This window comes from Rutidosis leptorrhynchoides, chromosome 11 (assembly GCF_046630445.1).
Source record: "Rutidosis leptorrhynchoides isolate AG116_Rl617_1_P2 chromosome 11, CSIRO_AGI_Rlap_v1, whole genome shotgun sequence".
In the NCBI taxonomy this organism is placed as follows: Eukaryota; Viridiplantae; Streptophyta; class Magnoliopsida; order Asterales; family Asteraceae; genus Rutidosis; species Rutidosis leptorrhynchoides.
This window is the reverse complement of record NC_092343.1, coordinates 19,295,261-19,315,488: the sequence shown is the minus strand read 5'-3', so window position 1 is coordinate 19,315,488 and position 20,228 is coordinate 19,295,261. Positions and strand designations below refer to the sequence as shown.

General features: G+C 35.7%; 2 protein-coding genes across 2 annotated transcripts; both read left to right on the top strand.

Moving 5' to 3' along the window:
- Positions 1-674: 674 nt before the first annotated feature.
- LOC139874332 (putative F-box protein At1g50870) lies at positions 675-2,167 on the top strand. Its single transcript, XM_071861776.1, has 3 exons — positions 675-1,437; positions 1,558-1,797; positions 2,118-2,167. Exons 1-3 carry the CDS (start codon positions 675-677, stop codon positions 2,165-2,167), a joined length of 1,053 nt encoding a protein of 350 aa, XP_071717877.1.
- A 13,311-nt stretch (positions 2,168-15,478) lies between these two features.
- Positions 15,479-16,543, top strand: LOC139874330 (uncharacterized). The gene is made up of 2 exons (XM_071861775.1): positions 15,479-16,062; positions 16,147-16,543. Exons 1-2 carry the CDS (start codon positions 15,479-15,481, stop codon positions 16,541-16,543), a joined length of 981 nt encoding a protein of 326 aa, XP_071717876.1.
- Positions 16,544-20,228: the final 3,685 nt, after the last annotated feature.

The window sequence follows — 20,228 nt, the reverse complement described above, 5'->3', positions numbered from 1 at the left end:
CTTTCATGAATGATTGACGAATGAAACTTTTTATGCTCGACCCATATGACCCACTCACATAACTCATTAGACATGTCTCTATTTATTGAACTTTAGGATTTGCTAACAATTTAACCCGTTCTTTTATATTTTGTATAAGACCCAACAGATTGAGAAAAACTCATTGAACTTTTTTAAAATTTTCATTTGCATTGTCAGGCCTAATGTTTTTCAAGAACAAATTGACCTTAAAGCTTGACCAATTTAACCCAAATTTGAGAGTATGAGTCTCAATTTCCATGTATACTTTAATTGTATTATATTATTACATATATATGGTTAACATTGAGTTTTTTTTGTTTTGTGGTGTTTAGATTGTATTTTGGTCACGTTTTTTAACATTCATACACGAAATTCTATTAATCAGTGTATATTGATTTAATCTCCAGCAGAAGTAGTTATAAGTTATGCAGTCTACTAGTGGTCACAATACCATATGGCAGGCAGCTTTGACCTCTTTACTTATGACTGGGTAAATTTTTAATCCATACAACATTACGACCTCATAAGTAAATTTCTCAGATATTTAGTATTGTGTATTTATGACATGGTGTATTATTGTGTCAGTTTGACCCGTTCTGGTTTCTACTTAGCTTTACCCATTTGGACACTTTACTCAACTCGTCCATATTAGAATGATGATTTCATATATTTCCGGGTTGGGGACAGGTTTTTTTAAACGGGTTCGGGTCTGGGATTACCTAAATTCGACCGAAACCCGGCCCGATGTCATCCCTAGTTCAAACAAGTTTATCAAAATCTTTTGTCATCTTCCCGTTAAATCGCTTATTCAATTTAGATCAGTCTCGAAAGAATGGATGTCTTTGATTGATAGCTCTGAATTTAATTCTGATTACATAATCGTCCAGGCGCAGAGAAAACGTCTTCTTTTAAGGGTGTACACCGGTTATGTGGCTGATGATCTTGAAAGAGGAAGGTATTGTTGGATAATTGATGATGATGATGATACTTTCCCCCAATACATGATCTCCTTGAGGTATTCTCAGTCCGCAAAACTAGTTTCTAAGTTTGTGGGTAGCTCGCACAGTTTGCTTTATTTTAATAATGAATATCTAGGTGAATATGATTATTTCAATCGTTACGTTATTTGGAATCCTTCCATAAGAAAATCAGTAACAATTGACGTGCCTTATAAGGGAGGTGGTTCCGTTGGTTTTGGAGTTTGTCCTAACTCTCTTGATCCTAAGATTGTCAGGATAAATGTTCAATATGATAATGACCATAAACGGAATGTTTGGCGAGTTGGAGTATTTACGTTAAGTGGAAGGGTGTGGAGAAGTCCGTTAACCAAACTTCCTAGTAAATGGGTTAATTTCGGTTTTTACGCCCAAACCCCATTGGTTATTAAGGGGTTTATTTATTGTCGTGTCCTTACAGGTCCTTACAATAATTTTATTGTATCGTTTGATTTGACAAGTGAAGAATTTAAAAAAATAAACGTTCCAGATAAGTTATCCCACAATCCTTTCTAAATATTTAATTTAAGAGGGTCTATAGGAGTGGTTCAAAGAGAAAGAAATGGCTCAAATGAAAAATTTCACAATGTGTGGTTGATGGACCATGTTTCAAAATCGTTTATCAAACTCTTCAATGTTACCTTACCAGAGAGGTTGTGGAAAGTATTGGGATTTAGGAATAATGACCAACTTATAATCGTAAAAAATGAATATAGAATGGAGCTTGTAGCTTATGAACCTGACTCGAAACAGTACAACAATCTTGGGTTATATGCCGATTGTGACTCTTTTGTCTCCTCCTATATAGAATCACTACTTACACACTAAATGATGATGAAGCTAGGTGATGCACACATTGCAAGATTTGGAGATCCATCACAATAATTGTTCAAATATATTGTTAAGCTGTTGAGTTTTGGAGCTTGCAACAAGGATTATTTGAATTAAAGATGGGGAAATCCAATTTATATTCTTACATTTATTTTTTCGTTACATAGTTTAAATTCTTACATTTACTTCTTTCTAATAGTAATGATCGAAACCAACTTGTGTTGACATTATTGTATTTGAATTCTTGTTCTGGTGTTTTGCTTTTTATAGTTATGAGCAGTAGTGGTGGTAGTAATGATTATGAAAGATTGATTGTATGAAATACTCTGTGATTTTACTATATAGGCTGGGGAATAAAAGATAGGGTGGTGCAAACTAGGATTAGTTACAGAAACATGAATAGATGAGTAGCTGTACATTTTTTTAAGGGGAACGATGTAGTAATGCATTTGTAGAATTAGCCAATTAGGATGATGCAGCTTAAAGGAGGTAAAGTTGGAATTGTCATGTTCGTATGTCGCATTGTGTCTTTCTAATATCCTTGAGTTGGAAATGTTTGTATGATTGTATTTTACTAACTGGTTTCTCCATTTGTTAATCAAGGACATTCATATAGGAAATACTATTAATCAGAATATTGGTTGTGATAGTGTACCTCCCCGTTCAGTCATTAACCGAAGCTATGCTAACGAAGGTATCACGCTTATAAAGGATCGATGACATAAGAGTTGGTCACAAGAACACATATGTCGAATACAAGCCATGAGCGGGATATCCACAAACTCAAATAATGGCGCCCAAATGATAAAAGAAGAATACTCCCAAAGTGTGATCCTAGTATTCAGGTTTAGTAAGAAACCACATTCATTATACGAAGCTATGGAAACGAAGGAACATAGTAACGAAGGGATCACAGTTACCAATGGACAAAGACTCATCCTGAAGTCACAAGAAGACATAGGCTGAAGGAGAAAAATAAGCGGGTTGACCAACTCGCTTCTACTAACGTCCAAATGACAAAAGAGGAATGCTCCAAACCTGCTTTCTCCAACTGCAGGAGTTACAGTCAGCCAAAGAGAAAGTCCCCTTTGTCTTATCAGAGATTATCTTGGAGACCAATTCCCACTTAGAAAGCTGGTGATAGAGCTGTAAAGTAGCCCTATAAAAGGAGAGCATGGACACTGGAATAGGCATTCACTCTAAGTCGCAACAAACGCACATAAACAACTCTCCATGAGTTACCTTCGTATCTTGGTGGTGTAAAGTATCATACCTTCGTATTACCTTCGGGGAATCGCCAACAAGCATACATTCACCACCATACACTCAAGTACCACTCTTGAAGTGATCAGATCACAACACCCTTGTTCTTTCAACAAGGATCGCCAAGAATTGTACAAACAATTGGCGCCATCCGTGGGACCTAACACTAACACTTATTTTGTTTGAAAAAACACAAGATCATGGCAGATCTCGATCACCCACCGCCTAGTTTCTCTTTGCAAACAGGAGCTAATCAACCTGAAACCGAAATGCAAACACCGATCACTCCCACTATGCCAATAATCACATATAGGAGCGATTTCGAACCACCACCGTTAATCGACAAAACCTTCATACTCAATAACTATGATAACATACGTGTTGTCATCAAAAAGTTACGAGAAGAAGGACATTTGCGCAGTCGACGAATCCTCACGTATGATAGTGAAGATGTCGACGAAGAAATGGAGATGGAGGCATGACCAACGAGAAATCCCCCTCCTGCTAATCAGCTTATGACCTCGCAGCCAGTGATCTCTCAACCCATTACCTCTCAACTGGTGCTCTCTCAACCGGTTCAGCCAATGATCACCACCGGCATCCCGTTGAGCAATTCCGGGGGACCGGTCATGCAGCAATATACCTTCGGGAGCCCATTCGGTTTGTTCTCGCAGAACATACCCAATGCCGGCACTATCTTGCCAACCGCAGGAATATTCCCGGTGATAAATCAGCAAAACGCTTCGTTACCCACAGGGTCACAAACGTGGGACGGGGGGAATCAGTGGGTCAACCTACCTTCCCAGAATGTGTACGGAGGAAGTCTCCCCATGGTAAACAACCCTCACACGAAGCTAACGCAAGCGCTAACGGAGATATAGTGTAACGACCCGCACTTTTTCGATCGTTCTATACTTATAAGATTAATATTTACATAAATTAAACCTTACCAACATGATAAGCAATCCAAATTGTTGAGACTTATGTTTTCGAAAAGAGATTTACACAACGTTTGACCGTCTAGTTTGACCGATGATATCACGAACTATACAATATATGATAATTATACGTTTGTGTATATATATGTATATATACATATTTAACATGATTAATGAATGTTTTAATATCTCATTTTGTATTAATAACAATAAGTTATAAGTATATTTTGAAACTACTAACTTAAGTTTTCAAAACGATAACCATACGTAACGTTATTTGACATAAATACTTATAACCTATAATGTTTATACATATATCGTATATGTAATGTATTTAATCACTTTTAAGGACTTAAATACATAAAATCATATAAGTGTATTCACAAAAGATAGCTATATTTGAATCCTCATTCCATTTTTCACAAAATTTCTATACGTATATCTAGAGTACATGTACTCGTATCATACCTAGCTTCTATACGTATTTATTATTGGTATATACACATCAAATCACCACCAACCAGCCCTTGTTCAATGCCTTATGTATAAGGTAATTGCTTTTGTATGATTGTTTGACAAATACACAAGATTACAAGCTAAAAATTTTGTCTTCATACCCCCCTTTGTCACGTTTTTAAAGGGTCTTCATGGATCCTCATTTTGATTCATTTTAACTTCAATTATCTTAGCTAAAACACACACTCTTTCTTAACCTTTAAACTCCATAATCATTCAGCAAGAAACCTTGAAGATCTAGCCATAGAAACAAGCTTTAAACACCATAAGAAAACCCTTACAAAAACACTTCAAGAATTCTTCCAAGAACACAAACTTACTTCCAATCTTTCATCCAATTCCATCACCCTTTTGGTTCTAGGTTCTTACTCCTCTTTTACAGCAACCTTGTCCAAGGAACTTGAGGTAGTAACTATGTTCATAACCTTATTCGATTCATATATATATAGCTATCTTATTTTGTGGTATAAAATTTTAACAACAAGAACATAGTTTGAATGTTTTCAAACTTGTTTGCAAACTAAATAGATCCTTCTAACTTAACTTTTAAAATACTTCAAGACCTGTAATATATCTTAAATATATGCTAATTTAACAAGGTTTAACTTAGTTTTTCAAAGAACACCTTAAAAACTGTTTTTACGACGTCGGAGTGTAACCGGGGGCTGTTTTGGGTTGGATAATTAAAAACCATCTTAAACTTTGAATTGGAGGTTTATTTTCTGGAAAAATGATTTTTACTATGAATATGTTAACACATAAAAATTTTATGATTTAACTCAAAGTATAAGTATTTTTAGAAAAATGGTCATTAAATGATATTTTTGTAACAAAAATGATTAACTTCATAAGTTTCACTAAAGTTTGACCTATGACCTGTGATTTCGAATACAAACTAAGGTATTTACAGTTCATATTCTTAAAGAGGGACTCGATCCAAGGAAGTGGCAAGTTGAACCAACGAAAACGGAGTTGTAACGAAGAAACTATGACCAAAACGAGATCGGATATCTAAGACTAGTTTAGCTACGAAAATAATTGGAGAAAATTAAATAAATCACATATTTTTAAAATAACATGATATTTCATATATATGTACTCATAATTTAATTTTATATGGTTCAGGATCACCCGTAAACAATACGAGAAGATTAATCATAAGATTCTCATGATTGTACGCAACACGTCATTTGACAACACCGGTACTTTATGTACGCAACACGTCATTTGACAACACCGGTACCGTGGGTCAAGATTAATCTCGACCAATACATATACGATGGGGGTTTTATTTATTTCGTTGGGGGTTTATTAAACACCTAAAAACGAACCATTTAAAATTGAATTACTAACATCGGACTGCTAACTACGGACTAAGGAATTATTAAAAGTATTAAAAGTATTATAAGTATATATATGTGACGATTGTTTAAAAAGAAAAGGTATTGATATATTATATATGGATAGGTTCGTGATATCAATCGGAGACCAAGTCAAAATTACATATCTTCAAGACGAAAGTGAGTATATAGTCTCACTTTTAAACTCTAAGTATTTCGGGATGAGAATACATGTATTTTATGTTTTACGTTATGGACACAAGTAACTGAAAAATATATTCTACGTTGAGTTGTACCACTGGCATACTTCCCTGTAGCTTGGTAACTGTTATTTACAGCGGTATTGTAAACGCGAATCCTGTTGATAGATCTATCGGGCCTGACAACCCCAACCGGACTGGACGACCAGTATTCAACGGTTGCACAGTACTTCGTTTTGTGACTACACTTGGTACGGTGTAGTAAGATTTCATAATAAAGGGAATATGCGACGTGATTAAATGTTAAGTATGGTTACCAAGTGCTCAACCACTTAGAATATTTTTATTAAAACGTTTATATATGAAATCTTGTGGTCTATATATATATATATATTGCTGCCGGCATTAAACCTATATCTCACCAACTTTATGTTGACGTTTTAAGCATGTCTATTCTCAGGTGATAATTAGAAGCTTCCGCTGCAACATGTTGAATTTAAACAAGATCTTGAGTATGCATATTTGTGTCAAAAATAAAACTGCATATCGGAGGATTTGTAATGTAAAATATGCTAGAAATCGTATTGTTATCATCACATGTAAAGTTTGTAAGTCTAAGATTATCGCTAAACGATAATCATCTTTTTATTGTCTAAAGCTTGTATTAAAATAAGAGTTATGGTTTGTAATGTAACATAAATGCAGTTGTTCTTTTAAAAATGTCGCATATAAGGGTCAATACCTCGCAATGAAATCATACGTTATCTAACTTGTTCTTATGGTTAAGGACGGGTTATGACATGTGGTATCAGAGCGGTGGTCTTAGCGAACCAGGTTTGCATTAGTGTGTCTAACTGATAAGTCGTTAGGATACATTAGTAAGTCTGGACTTTGACCGGGTCTGATTTAAAAACCATTGCTTATCATTGTTGGTTAAAATTTATATGTAAATATTATGTAGTACTAATGGGTTAGTTGTTATGTGATAGATGTCGGGCTCGAAACTTATTATCACATTCAGCGACTCCGAATCAGAATCTTCAGATGGCGTTTCAGTCATTAACCTATCCGATGACGAAAATAATATCTTTGGGGAAGACTCACAAATTCCGGATGAACCAACTATAGGGAACCCGGAAAGTGAACCCGAGGAGGAAAGTGAACCCGAGGAGGAAAGTGAACCCGAGGAAGAAATACAGGAAATTACGAAAGACAAGTTCAAATTAGGAAAGAAACGAAAGGCTAATGAATTAGAAAATTCAAATCCCGAGTTTAGTGAGGATGATGTGGCACCAACTCCACTAAACACTACCACCCCTATTCCCGCTATACCTATTCGTTCTATCCCGGCATCCAGTTCTTCAGCCCCACCGCCAAAATATAGGCAGACAGCTAGGATAAGCGTTAGGCCATTCCTTGAACCTAAACGTTCTAGAAAATAGACCAAACGATGCGCTGCCGTATTAAACCATGGGATCATATAATGTTTTGTATAATATTATTAGTGTGGTTTGCTTAATGTTCGATGTAAGATAAGCATATGTAAAATAGTGAAGTGTGAAATGCAATAATTTTCCATGGTTAAGTATTATTTAGATGGTAGTAATTGATTCTGTACTAAGCTATTAAGTATGGACATTAACGGGTAGGTACTACCCTAGATATAATTATAAAACGCTAATAAGAAGAAAAGGCTTTTATAATAATACCTGGTTCATATTATTAATAAGCTATAATGTACTGTAAATATACACTACATCTATAATATTCCATGTGAATAATTATTTTCTTTTCATTCTTATAGAAGAATATGGCGCGATTGAACCGAATGACGGAACAAGAAATCCAGGAACTCATCAATCAGCGAGTGAACGACAGAATGTTATAGGTCGAGGCTGCAAGAGGTGCTGCAGTTAACCCAAATCCTCGTGTGGGGTGCACTTACAAAACTTTTCAAGCTTGCAAGCCCTCATCATTCAGTGGAACAGAAGGACCGATCGGTTTAACCCGGTGGATAGAAAAGATGGAGACTGTGTTTAAAATAAGTGGTTGTGTTGAAAAGGACATGACCAAGTATGCATCGTGCACTTTACAAGATAGTGCACTCACGTGGTGGAAAAATTATGTGAAGGCTGTAGGAGGAGATGTAGCTTATGATACTCCATGGGAAGAATTCAAAACAATGTTAATCAACGAATATTGTCCAAGGAACGAGGTTAGGAAGTTGGAAGATGAATTACGAAGTCTGAAGGTTGTTGGTACTGAAATCACCAACTACAATCAGCGATTCATGGAATTAGTTTTGCTATGTCCTGAATTGGTTCCAACCGAAGAACGGAAAATTGAAATGTACAAAGATGGTTTGCCCAAAAAGGTCAAGGCAAATGTTACAGCATCGAAACCTAAGACAATTCATGAAGCTATAACCATGGCAAAAGAGCTAATGGATCAGGTCATCATGGATAAGAAAGTATCCAATACTGATGTGAAGGTATCAGGTAACAAAAGAAAGTGGAATGGAAATTATGATCGAGGTAACCAACAACAATATTTTAAGAAACAAGAAATCACGCAAGGTGCGGGTAGTGGTTTAAGCTTTGGTTATAAAGGACAAAATCCTTTATGCAACCGATGCCACAAACATCACTCTGGTTACTGTAATGTGGTATGCAACAAATGTAATCGAAAGGGTCATCTTGCTGAAGATTGTAGGGCTCTCGTTACAAATACAAATGGTACCAAGACTCCTGCCACTAATGCAAATAGAACTGCTTTGGCTACTGTTACTTGTTATGGATGTGGGAAACAGGGTCATTATAAGAGCCAGTGCCCGAATCCAGAGAAGAATATCGGACCTGCACGAGGGAGAGCATTTGTTATTAATGCTAGAGAGGCGTGTGAAGACCCGGAGCTTGTTACGGGTACGTTTACCATTAATAACTTATCCGCATCTATTATATTTGATACTGGTGCTGATAGAAGTTACGTGTGTAGAGACTTTCACGCTAAATTGAATTGTTCATCATTACCTCTAGATGCTAAGTACATGATTGAGTTAGCTAATGGTAAACTAATTAAAGCCGATAAAATTTGCCGTGATTGTAAAATAAATTTAGCCGGAGAAACATCTAAGATTGATTTGATACCCGTAGAATTAGGAAGTTTTGATGTAATAATCGGCATGGACTGGATGTCCAAAATAGGAGCCGAAGTTGTGTGCGCCAAGAAGGCAATTCGCATTCCTCGTAAGGATAAAACGCCAGTAATGATTTATGGAGAGAAGGGTAACTCAAAGCTAAAACTCATTAGTTATTTGAAAGCTCAAAAGTGCTTGAAGAAAGGGTGCTATGCTATCTTAGCACATGTTAATAAAGTCGAAAAGAAAGAAAAAGAGAAGTGCATCAATGACGTGCATGTGGCAAGAGATTTTCCTGAAGTATTTCCGGAAGAGTTGCCGGGATTACCTCCATTTAGATCTGTAGAATTTCAAATAGATCTTGTACCAGGAGCTGCACCGGTTGCCCGTGCTCCATATAGACTTGCACCGTTCGAGTTAAAAGAACTTCAGAGTCAGTTAAAAGAATTACTGGATCGTGGATTCATACGACCAAGTACTTCACCGTGGGGAGCTCCAATTTTATTCGTCAAGAAGAAAGACGGATCTTTCCGAATGTGTATAGATTATCATGAATTAAATAAGTTAACTATCAAGAATCAATATCCACTACCGAGAATTGACGACTTATTTGATCAACTCCAAGGATCATGTGTGTACTCAAAAATTGACCTAAGATCGGGCTATCATCAATTACGTGTCAAAGAAGAAGATATACCGAAAACTGCTTTTCGGACACGCTACGGTCATTACGAATTTTTGGTCATGCCATTTGGATTGACGAATGCGCCAGCTGTATTCATGGACCTCATGAATTGAGTTTGTAGTCCGTATTTAGATAAGTTTGTTATCGTTTTCATTGATGATATTCTTATCTATTCCAAGAGTGAGCAAGAGCATGAAGAGCATTTAAGGTTGATATTAGAGTTGTTGAGAAAAGAACAGCTATATGCTAAATTTTCTAAATGTGCTTTCTGGTTGAAAGAAGTGCAATTTCTTGGCCACGTTGTTAGTAGCAAAGGAATTCAGGTTGATCCAGCAAAAATTGAAGCCATTGAAAAATGGGAGACTCCTAAGACACCAACGCAGATACGCCAATTTTTGGGTTTAGCCGGTTATTATAGAAGGTTTATTCAAGATTTTTCCCGAATAGCTAAGCCGTTGACAGCGTTAACGCAAAAAGGGAAGAAATATGAATGGACATCTGAGCAGGAGAGTGCATTTCAAATACTAAAGAAGAAGTTAACTACGGCGCCTATTTTATCGTTACCAGAAGGGAATGATGATTTTGAAATATATTGTGACGCTTCGCGACAAGGTTTTGGTTGCGTTCTTATGCAACGGAAGAAAGTTATTGCATACGCATCCCGACAATTGAAGATTCACGAGCGGAATTATACGACGCATGATCTAGAACTGGGAGCAGTCGTGTTTGCATTGAAGATATAGAGACACTACTTGTATGGGGTTAAATGCACTGTGTTTACTGATCATAAAAGCCTTCAACATATTTTTGATCAGAAACAGCTGAACATGAGGCAACGTAGGTGGGTCGAGTTAATAAACGACTATGATTGTGAAATTCATTATCATCCCGGGAAAGCGAATGTGGTGGCTGACGCACTAAGCAGAAAGGAACGAGAACCAATTCGAGTACGAGCAATGAACATAAAAATTCGCATGAATCTCAACTCACAAATCAAAGAGGCTCAACGAGAAGCTCTTACTAAAGAAAACATAGGAAATGAAATAATGAAGAAGTATGGGAAACAACTCATTATGCGGGAAGATGGAATTCGATATTTTGCAAATCGTATTTGGGTACCAAAGTTGGGTGGATTAAGGAAGTTGATATTGAACGAGGCACATAAGACAACATACTCGATACATCCTGGAGTTGGAAAGATGTACCAAGATCTTAAGACACATTATTGGTGGCCTAATTTAAAGACAGACGTTGCAACATATGTTGGGGAGTGTTTAACTTGTTCCAAAGTCAAAGTAGAACACCAAAAGCCGTCAGGGTTACTTCAACAACCAGAAATCCTAGAATGGAAATGGGATGGTATTACTATGGATTTCATCACAAAGTTACCAAAGACTGCCTGGGGATACGACACCATTTGGGTGATTGTTGATCGTCTCACCAAGTCTGCACATTTCTTGCCTATAAAGGAAACGGATAGAATGGAGAAACTATTACGATTGTATATAAAGGAAGTTGTTTCAAGGCATGGAATACCTATTTCCATTATATCTGATCGTGATAGTAGATTTACCTCAAAGTTCTGGCAATCACTACAGGAGGCACTAGGAACTCGTTTGGATATGAGCACCGCATATCATCCGCAAACCGACGGGCAGAGTGAAAGAACAATTCAGACTCTTGAAGACATGCTCAGGGCATGTGTGATCGATTTTGGAAACGGATGGGATAAATATCTACCATTAGCACAATTCTCGTATAATAATAGTTATCATGCGAGCATTAAAGCTGCGCCATTCGAAGCATTGTACGGAAGGAAGTGTAGATCTCCTATTTGTTGGAATGAAGTAAGAGATCGACAATTAACTGGTCCCGAGATCATACACGAAACGACTGAGAAGATAGTACAAATCAAGGAGAGATTGAAAACAGCCCGTAGTCGCCAAAAGAGCTACGCCGATGTTCGAAGGAAACCATTAGAGTTTCAGATCGGTGACATGGTTATGTTAAAGGTGTCACCTTGGAAAGGTGTAATACGTTTTGAAAAAAGGGGTAAACTAAACCCAAGGTATGTAGGCCCGTTCAAGATCATCGAACGCATTGGACCGGTAGCTTATCAACTCGAGTTACCGCAACAACTCGTCGGAGTACATAATACTTTTCACGTCTCAAACCTTAAGAAGTGTCTTGCAAAGGAAGACCTCACCATTCCTCTTGAAAAAATCCATGTCGACGAGAAACTACAATTCATCGAAGAACCAATCGAAATCATGGATCGTGAAGTTAAACAGCTCAAGCAGAGCAACATACCGATCGTTAAGGTTCGTTGGAGTGCTAGAAGAGGTCCCGAGTTTACTTGGGAACGAGAGGATCAGATGAAACAAAAGTATCCACACTTGTTTCTCGATGACGCAAAATAGGTACAATTTTAAAATTTCGGGACGAAATTTATTTAACGGGGAGGTAATGTAACGACCCGCACTTTTTCGATCGTTCTATACTTATAAGATTAATATTTACATAAATTAAACCTTACCAACATGATAAGCAATCAAAATTGTTGAGACTTATGTTTTCGAAAAGAGATTTACACAACGTTTGACCGTCTAGTTTGACCGATGATATCACGAACTATATATATGATAATTATACGTTTGTGTATATATATGTATATATACATATTTAACATGATTAATGAATGTTTTAATATCTCATTTTGTATTAATAACAATAAGTTATAAGTATATTTTGAAACTACTAACTTAAGTTTTCAAAACGATAACCATACGTAACGTTATTTGACATAAATAATTATAACCTATAATGTTTATACATATATCGTATATGTAATGTATTTAATCACTTTTAAGGACTTAAATACATAAAATCATATAAGTGTATTCACAAAAGATAGCTATATTTGAATCCTCATTCCATTTTTCACAAAATTTCTATACGTATATCTAGAGTACATGTACTCGTATCATACCTAGCTTCTATACGTATTTACTATTGGTATATACACATCAAATCACCACCAACCAGCCCTTGTTCAATGCCTTATGTATAAGGTAATTGCTTTTGTATGATTGTTTGACAAATACACAAGATTACAAGCTAAAAATTTTGTCTTCATACCCCCCTTTGTCACGTTTTTAAAGGGTCTTCATGGATCCTCATTTTGATTCATTTTAACTTCAATTATCTTAGCTAAAACACACACTCTTTCTTAACCTTTAAACTCCATAATCATTCAGCAAGAAACCTTGAAGATCTAGCCATAGAAACAAGCTTTAAACACCATAAGAAAACCCTTACAAAAACACTTCAAGAATTCTTCCAAGAACACAAACTTACTTCCAATCTTTCATCCAATTCCATCACCCTTTTGGTTCTAGGTTCTTACTCCTCTTTTACAGCAACCTTGTCCAAGGAATTTGAGGTAGTAACTATGTTCATAACCTTATTCGATTCATATATATATAGCTATCTTATTTTGTGGTATAAAATTTTAACAACAAGAACATAGTTTGAATGTTTTCAAACTTTTTTGCAAACTAAATAGATCCTTCTAACTTAACTTTTAAAATACTTCAAGACCTGTAATATATCTTAAATATATGCTAATTTAACAAGGTTTAACTTGGTTTTTCAAAGAACACCTTAAAAACTGTTTTTACGACGTCGGAGTGTAACCGGGGGCTGTTTTGGGTTGGATAATTAAAAACCATCTTAAACTTTGAATTGGAGGTTTATTTTCTGGAAAAATGATTTTTACTATGAATATGTTAACACATAAAAATTTTATGATTTAACTCAAAGTATAAGTATTTTTAGAAAAATGGTCATTAAATGATATTTTTGTAACAAAAATGATTAACTTCATAAGTTTCACTAAAGTTTGACCTATGACCTGTGATTTCGAATACAAACTAAGGTATTTACAGTTCATATTCTTAAAGAGGGACTCGATCCAAGGAAGTGGCAAGTTGAACCAACGAAAACGGAGTTGTAACGAAGAAACTATGACCAAAACGAGATCGGATATCTAAGACTAGTTTAGCTACGAAAATAATTGGAGAAAATTAAATAAATCACATATTTTTAAAATAACATGATATTTCATATATATGTACTCATAATTTAATTTTATATGGTTCAGGATCACCCGTAAACAATACGAGAAGATTAATCATAAGATTCCCATGATTGTACGCAACACGTCATTTGACAACACCGGTACTTTATGTACGCAACACGTCATTTGACAACACCGGTACCGTGGGTCAAGATTAATCTCGACCAATACATATACGATGGGGGTTTTATTTATTTCGTTGGGGGTTTATTAAACACCTAAAAACGAACCATTTAAAATTGAATTACTAACATCGGACTGCTAACTACGGACTAAGGAATTATTAAAAGTATTAAAAGTATTATAAGTATATATATGTGACGATTGTTTAAAAAGAAAAGGTATTGATATATTATATATGGATAGGTTCGTGATATCAATCGGAGACCAAGTCAAAATTACATATCTTCAAGACGAAAGTGAGTATATAGTCCCACTTTTAAACTCTAAGTATTTCGGGATGAGAATACATGTATTTTATGTTTTACGTTATGGACACAAGTAACTGAAAAATATATTCTACGTTGAGTTGTACCACTGGCATACTTCCCTGTAGCTTGGTAACTGTTATTTACAGCGGTATTGTAAACACGAATCCTGTTGATAGATCTATCGGGCCTGACAACCCCAACCGGACTGGACGACCAGTATTCAACGGTTGCACAGTACTTCGTTTTGTGACTACACTTGGTACGGTGTAGTAAGATTTCATAATAAAGGGAATATGCGACGTGATTAAATGTTAAGTATGGTTACCAAGTGCTCAACCACTTAGAATATTTTTATTAAAACGTTTATATATGAAATCTTGTGGTCTATATATATATATATATATATATATATATATATATATATATATATATATATATATATATATATATATATATATATATATATATATATATATATATATATATATATATATATATATATATTGCTGCCGGCATTAAACCTATATCTCACCAACTTTATGTTGACATTTTAAGCATGTCTATTCTCAGGTGATAATTAGAAGCTTCCGCTGCAACATGTTGAATTTAAACAAGATCTTGAGTATGCATATTTGTGTCAAAAATAAAACTGCATATCGGAGGATTTGTAATGTAAAATATGCTAGAAATCGTATTGTTATCATCACATGTAAAGTTTGTAAGTCTAAGATTATCGCTAAACGATAATCATCTTTTTATTGTCTAAAGCTTGTATTAAAATAAGAGTTATGGTTTGTAATGTAACATAAATGCAGTTGTTCTTTTAAAAATGTCGCATATAGAGGTCAATACCTCGCAATGAAATCATACGTTATCTAACTTGTTCTTATGGTTAAGGACGGGTTATGACATATAGACCAGTTTTCGAAGAGCCAGAAAACACCCTTCTTATCTTCGATTCAAAGCCATCCGCTGCCGATCTGAATGAAGATACCCTCTCACCTAGGGTATTACAAAGGAAAGGATGACCCATACGATTTTATAAACATCTTCGAAGGAGCAGCCCGAATGTCGAGATGGGATATGGCCGTAGCTTGCCATGCATTCTCCTATATGCTCAAAAGTGATGCAAGGATCTGGTTCGACTCTCTAGCGAAGGACTCCACCTCAAGTTTTGAAGACCTTAAGCGACTTTTCAGGTCAAAATTTAGTCAACAAAAGAAACACAAGAAGAACCACGCTGCAGCCCACATCATCAGGCAAAAAGACAATGAAGCTTCAAGAACTTTCCTCAGCCGATATACGGATGAAACCCAACAGATCCCAGGACTATCGGAGTCACAAAGAATATCAGGGCTCCTGTATGGCTGCAGGACCCGAGCGTTGGTAGAACACCTTAGCCGAGACCTTCTGGACACTTATGAAGCTTTACTGGACAAAGCGTATGTCTGGTTAGATGCGAAGGACATAGCCAGTGGCTTCGTATACGAAGAAGCACATAGCTCCAAACGAAAGGAGAAGGGAAGCCACCGAGAAGAAAAATCTGGAAGAAAGAATGAAAGGAACAGGTTCTCTCCTTATAGATGAGAGAATACCTCCGGCATCCTCGGGACCCTGATAAAATCACCCAAGGAAATCCTCGCTACTGAAAGGGTTGCACAAGCTTTCAAAGCTCCACCAAGGCTAGCCAATAAGGGCAAGCTGAAGGACACAAGAAAATTTTGTGACTTCCACAACAACTACGGACATGAAACGGACGACTGCATACAGATAAGGCAGGCTATAGAAGAGTCCGTTCAATCCGGGAAGTTGTCACACCTAGTGAAGGGTATATGTAACCCAAAGGCACCTAAGCAAGAAGTAAAACCCGAAGAGAAAAGGCCAAACGTAGATAATGCCATATTATCAGTAACGGAGTGCTTTGCCATCGAGTCTCAAAGAAGTTACAAGAGGGAGAGAAAATACAAAGTGATAGATTGGGAGGAAATCTCCTTCCCAGGACTAGACACAATCACGACATCCGATAAGCCTGTCACAGTCAATGGCTGAATCTTCGAGAGACATGTGCACTGGTATACTTAGATAGTGGAAGTGTGTGCGACATCATGTATGAGCACTGCTTCGACCAACTCAGTCCTTCCATCAAAGCTCGCTTAAACCCCCCGAGGGTACCTCTGATTGGATTCTCCGGAGAGAGATGTTGGCCTATCGGAGAAATAGACCTCGATTTCACCATCGAAGAACCATCGTTATCCAGGACGGAGACACTTGACTTCGTAGTAGTCCGATCCGCCTCGCAACACAATATTTTGCTAGGGAGGACAGCCATGATGAAGATGGGAATAATTGTATCAACCGTACACCAACTACTGGTAAAGTTCCACACTTCCGAAGGAATCGAATCCCTATCTTCGACCTATGATCGAGAAAAGGTGATCATGGCAATCAAAGAAACAGAGGAAAGGCCGGGGGAATGTATCATGGAAACCAGAAAAGGAAACCCGGAGGAAGAAAATATCTCCATCAACCCTTTGTTCTTCGAGCAACAGGTAACCATCAGAAATTTTCTACCTTCGGAGGTAAAGACAAAGCTTCGGAAGCTACTACAAGCCAATATTGATATCTTCGCCTGCGAATACTGAGATATGACTGGCATCCCTCGAACACTCAATATAGGAGGTTCGACATTCTCCACGGAACATCGGCTAAACGAATACAAGCACCTAGAGCCGATACATCAGAAGAAAAGGAACCTTGCCAAAGAAAGGGATGAGGCAACTTGTAAAGAAGTGGAGGAATTGCTCCAAGCCGATATAATCCGGGAAGCAAAGTACCCAACCTGGGTTGCAAATCCAGTCATGGTCAAAAAGTCAGACGGAGGATGGAGAATGTGTGTAGACTTCACGAATATCAACAAATCTTTTCTAAAGGATTGTTATCCTCTACCAGAAATTGATTGGAAGGTAGAGTCCTTGACCGGGTACAGGTACTAGTGTTTCCTCGATGCTTACAAAGGTTACCATTAGATCCAAATGGCCGAAGAAGATGAAGAAAAAACATCATTCTTCACAAGCAAAGGTATCTTCTGCTACAAAAAGATGCCCTTCGGGCTAAAAAATGCCAGAGCTACCTATCAAAGGCTTGTAGATAAAATCTTCCGTAAACAGCTCGGGAGAAACCTGGAAGCTTACGTCGATGATATGGTAATCAAAAGCGTTGATGAAAATACTCTCTTGAAAGATATCCAGGAAACCTTCGACACACTTAGGGCAGTCAACATGAAGCTCAATCCAAAAAAAGTGTTCCTTCGGGGTAGAGGAAGGAAGATTCTTGGGGTATTATATCATGAAGAAAGGGATCATCGCAAGCCCGGAGAAAGTGGATAAGCTACAACAGCTCAAGACTCCTACCATGGTTAAAGAGATGCAGAGTTAGAATGGGAAACTAGCATCACTAAGCCGTTTCCTCTCCAGGGGTGCCGAGAAACAGCTTTCTTTCCATAAAGTCCTAAAGGGTGCCTAGGGCCAAAAAAGATAATCTGGACAAAAGAAGCAGAGCAAGCCTTCGATGAAATGAAGGCGCATGAAACGACCCGTCAAAGCACACTTGACGACCATCGTTATCTTGGTCCCACAGCTTGATCATAACTCTATATGAATTTGATAAATAACCTTGCATTCTTTATTTAAAAATAATTTCCTATAAAGGAAACCTATCAAAATGTGTAAATTTAGAAAAACCATACATTATTACTTAACCAAAAGTTGACCAAAACAAGTCAATAACATCCACTATTAAATGTATCAAAATAGAATGCAAGTTAATGTTTAACAAAAGCTGCCATCATAAATATGCAGACTCTCTAAGCACAGCGGAAGCAATCAATCATGAACCTGAGAATAAAACATGCGAGTAACTGTCAACAAAAATGTTGAGTGAATTATAGGTTTAATATTGCAAACAATATTTAATTTAAACCATAAAAATTTATGTTTAAAAACATAAAACTCCCTTTTTGGACCACAAAATTATATGCTAGAAAACATATAAAAACACTATTCCATTTTCCGTGAGCCACCTGGTAACCACTTAACCATTTATTTACCCTTGCCAAACACAATAAATAATATACACCGAACAAGTGTATCTTCAACTAAATACGAAGTACTAAACATTTCGATTATAAATTGCTAGCGCGACTAACTTGAAATGGGGTTGTCAACCCCGATAGATCTATCCATAGGATTCGCGTTCACCAGTAGAAACCAGTGATTACAATTACCAAATTAGGGAATATTTTTGTTCGACTCACAATGAATAATTTAAACCAACTTTCACTTGTGTCCAAAATGTAAAATAAATTGCATGTATTCTCATCCCAAAAGATTTAAAATAAAAAAATGGGACTATAACTCACCTTAAAGTAAACGAAGTAACCACACAAATATGCGAACAACAAATGAAGTAAAGTGATCAGGAATGATCACAACGCCGACCTATAAATAAAGCAGGTCGATATAAATAACTAACTTAGGTCAAGTCTTAGTATGATAGCTATGGTACATATTGCAAGTAGACATAGAACAACACCCAACATGCATCGGTTTGATCATAATAGCGTACGGACACACACTTTCTATTTTTAGAAAGTTTCTATTTTTAGCAGGTTTCCATTTTTGGAAAGTTTCTATTTTTGGAAAGTTTCTATTTTAGGAAAGTTTCTATTTTAGGAAAGTTTCTATTTTAGGAAAGTTTCCAAATTTAGAAAGTTTTCATATTTAGAAAGTTTCTATTTTTAGAAAGTTTTTAAGTTAGGAAAGTTTCCTTAATTAGAAAGTCAACAAAAGTCAACTGAAAGTCAAAGTCAACCGAAAGTCAACCTAAAAGTCAACCTTGGTCAAACATAGTCAACATTAATTTTAAAAGTGTAAGTTATAATAATAATATAAGTCATAATGTTATTTAAAGTCATATATGTAATATCATGTCATATCATAAGTTTAATTAAATTAAAATGAATTATTAAAGTTAACATAAGTTTAAATGATATAATTAATATAACATAAGTATTTAATTAATTAATTAAATATTAATCATAACATAAGTATTATTAATTAATAATAGATTTTTAATCATATCATAAGTATTATTAATTAATAATAAATTATTAATCATATCATAAGTTTCTAATTATAATTATTAAACCATAAGTATTTAATAATTAAATTATAATTAAATAATAACTAAGCCTTATAATAATTAAATAATTAATTAATCCTTATTATAAGTCTTATAATAATAATCTCATAATATAAGTTTAATACTTATCATAAGTATTTTCCATTAATAATAAAAGTATTATTAATCATAAGTTTAATTAAAATGTTTAATTAAATTATAAGTAATTATTAAATGATATAATAAATATATATCATAAGTCTTAAATTATAATAATTACTTTTTATATCATATGTAATTTAATAATAATGTAAATCATTATTTATATCATAAGTTTTAATAATTAACCATAAGTTTTAATTAAAAGTTCATCGGGTCATAACTTGAGCCCCGGGTATCGGTTTTCGGCGAGTCTTATATATATCTCCGCCTATCAAACCGACTCGACACATTGGTGCACTCAAGAACACCCCAAGAACAGTAACCAAGTCGTGATGATCAGCCATTAAACAACTTGGAACTTTAATACGTTCAAAAACACGTTTTAGTCATAACG

Coding starts and splice junctions, on each gene's coding strand:
- LOC139874330 (XM_071861775.1), top strand. CDS start 15,479: ATGAAGATACCCTCTCACCTAGGGTATTACAAAGGAAAGGATGACCCA. Junction 16,063..16,146: donor AGAAAGAATGAAAGGAACAG/GTTCTCTCCTTA, acceptor CGCTACTGAAAG/GGTTGCACAAGCTTTCAAAG.
- LOC139874332 (XM_071861776.1), top strand. CDS start 675: ATGATGATTTCATATATTTCCGGGTTGGGGACAGGTTTTTTTAAACGG. Junction 1,438..1,557: donor TTATTGTCGTGTCCTTACAG/GTCCTTACAATA, acceptor GAGGGTCTATAG/GAGTGGTTCAAAGAGAAAGA. Junction 1,798..2,117: donor TCTTGGGTTATATGCCGATT/GTGACTCTTTTG, acceptor TGCTTTTTATAG/TTATGAGCAGTAGTGGTGGT.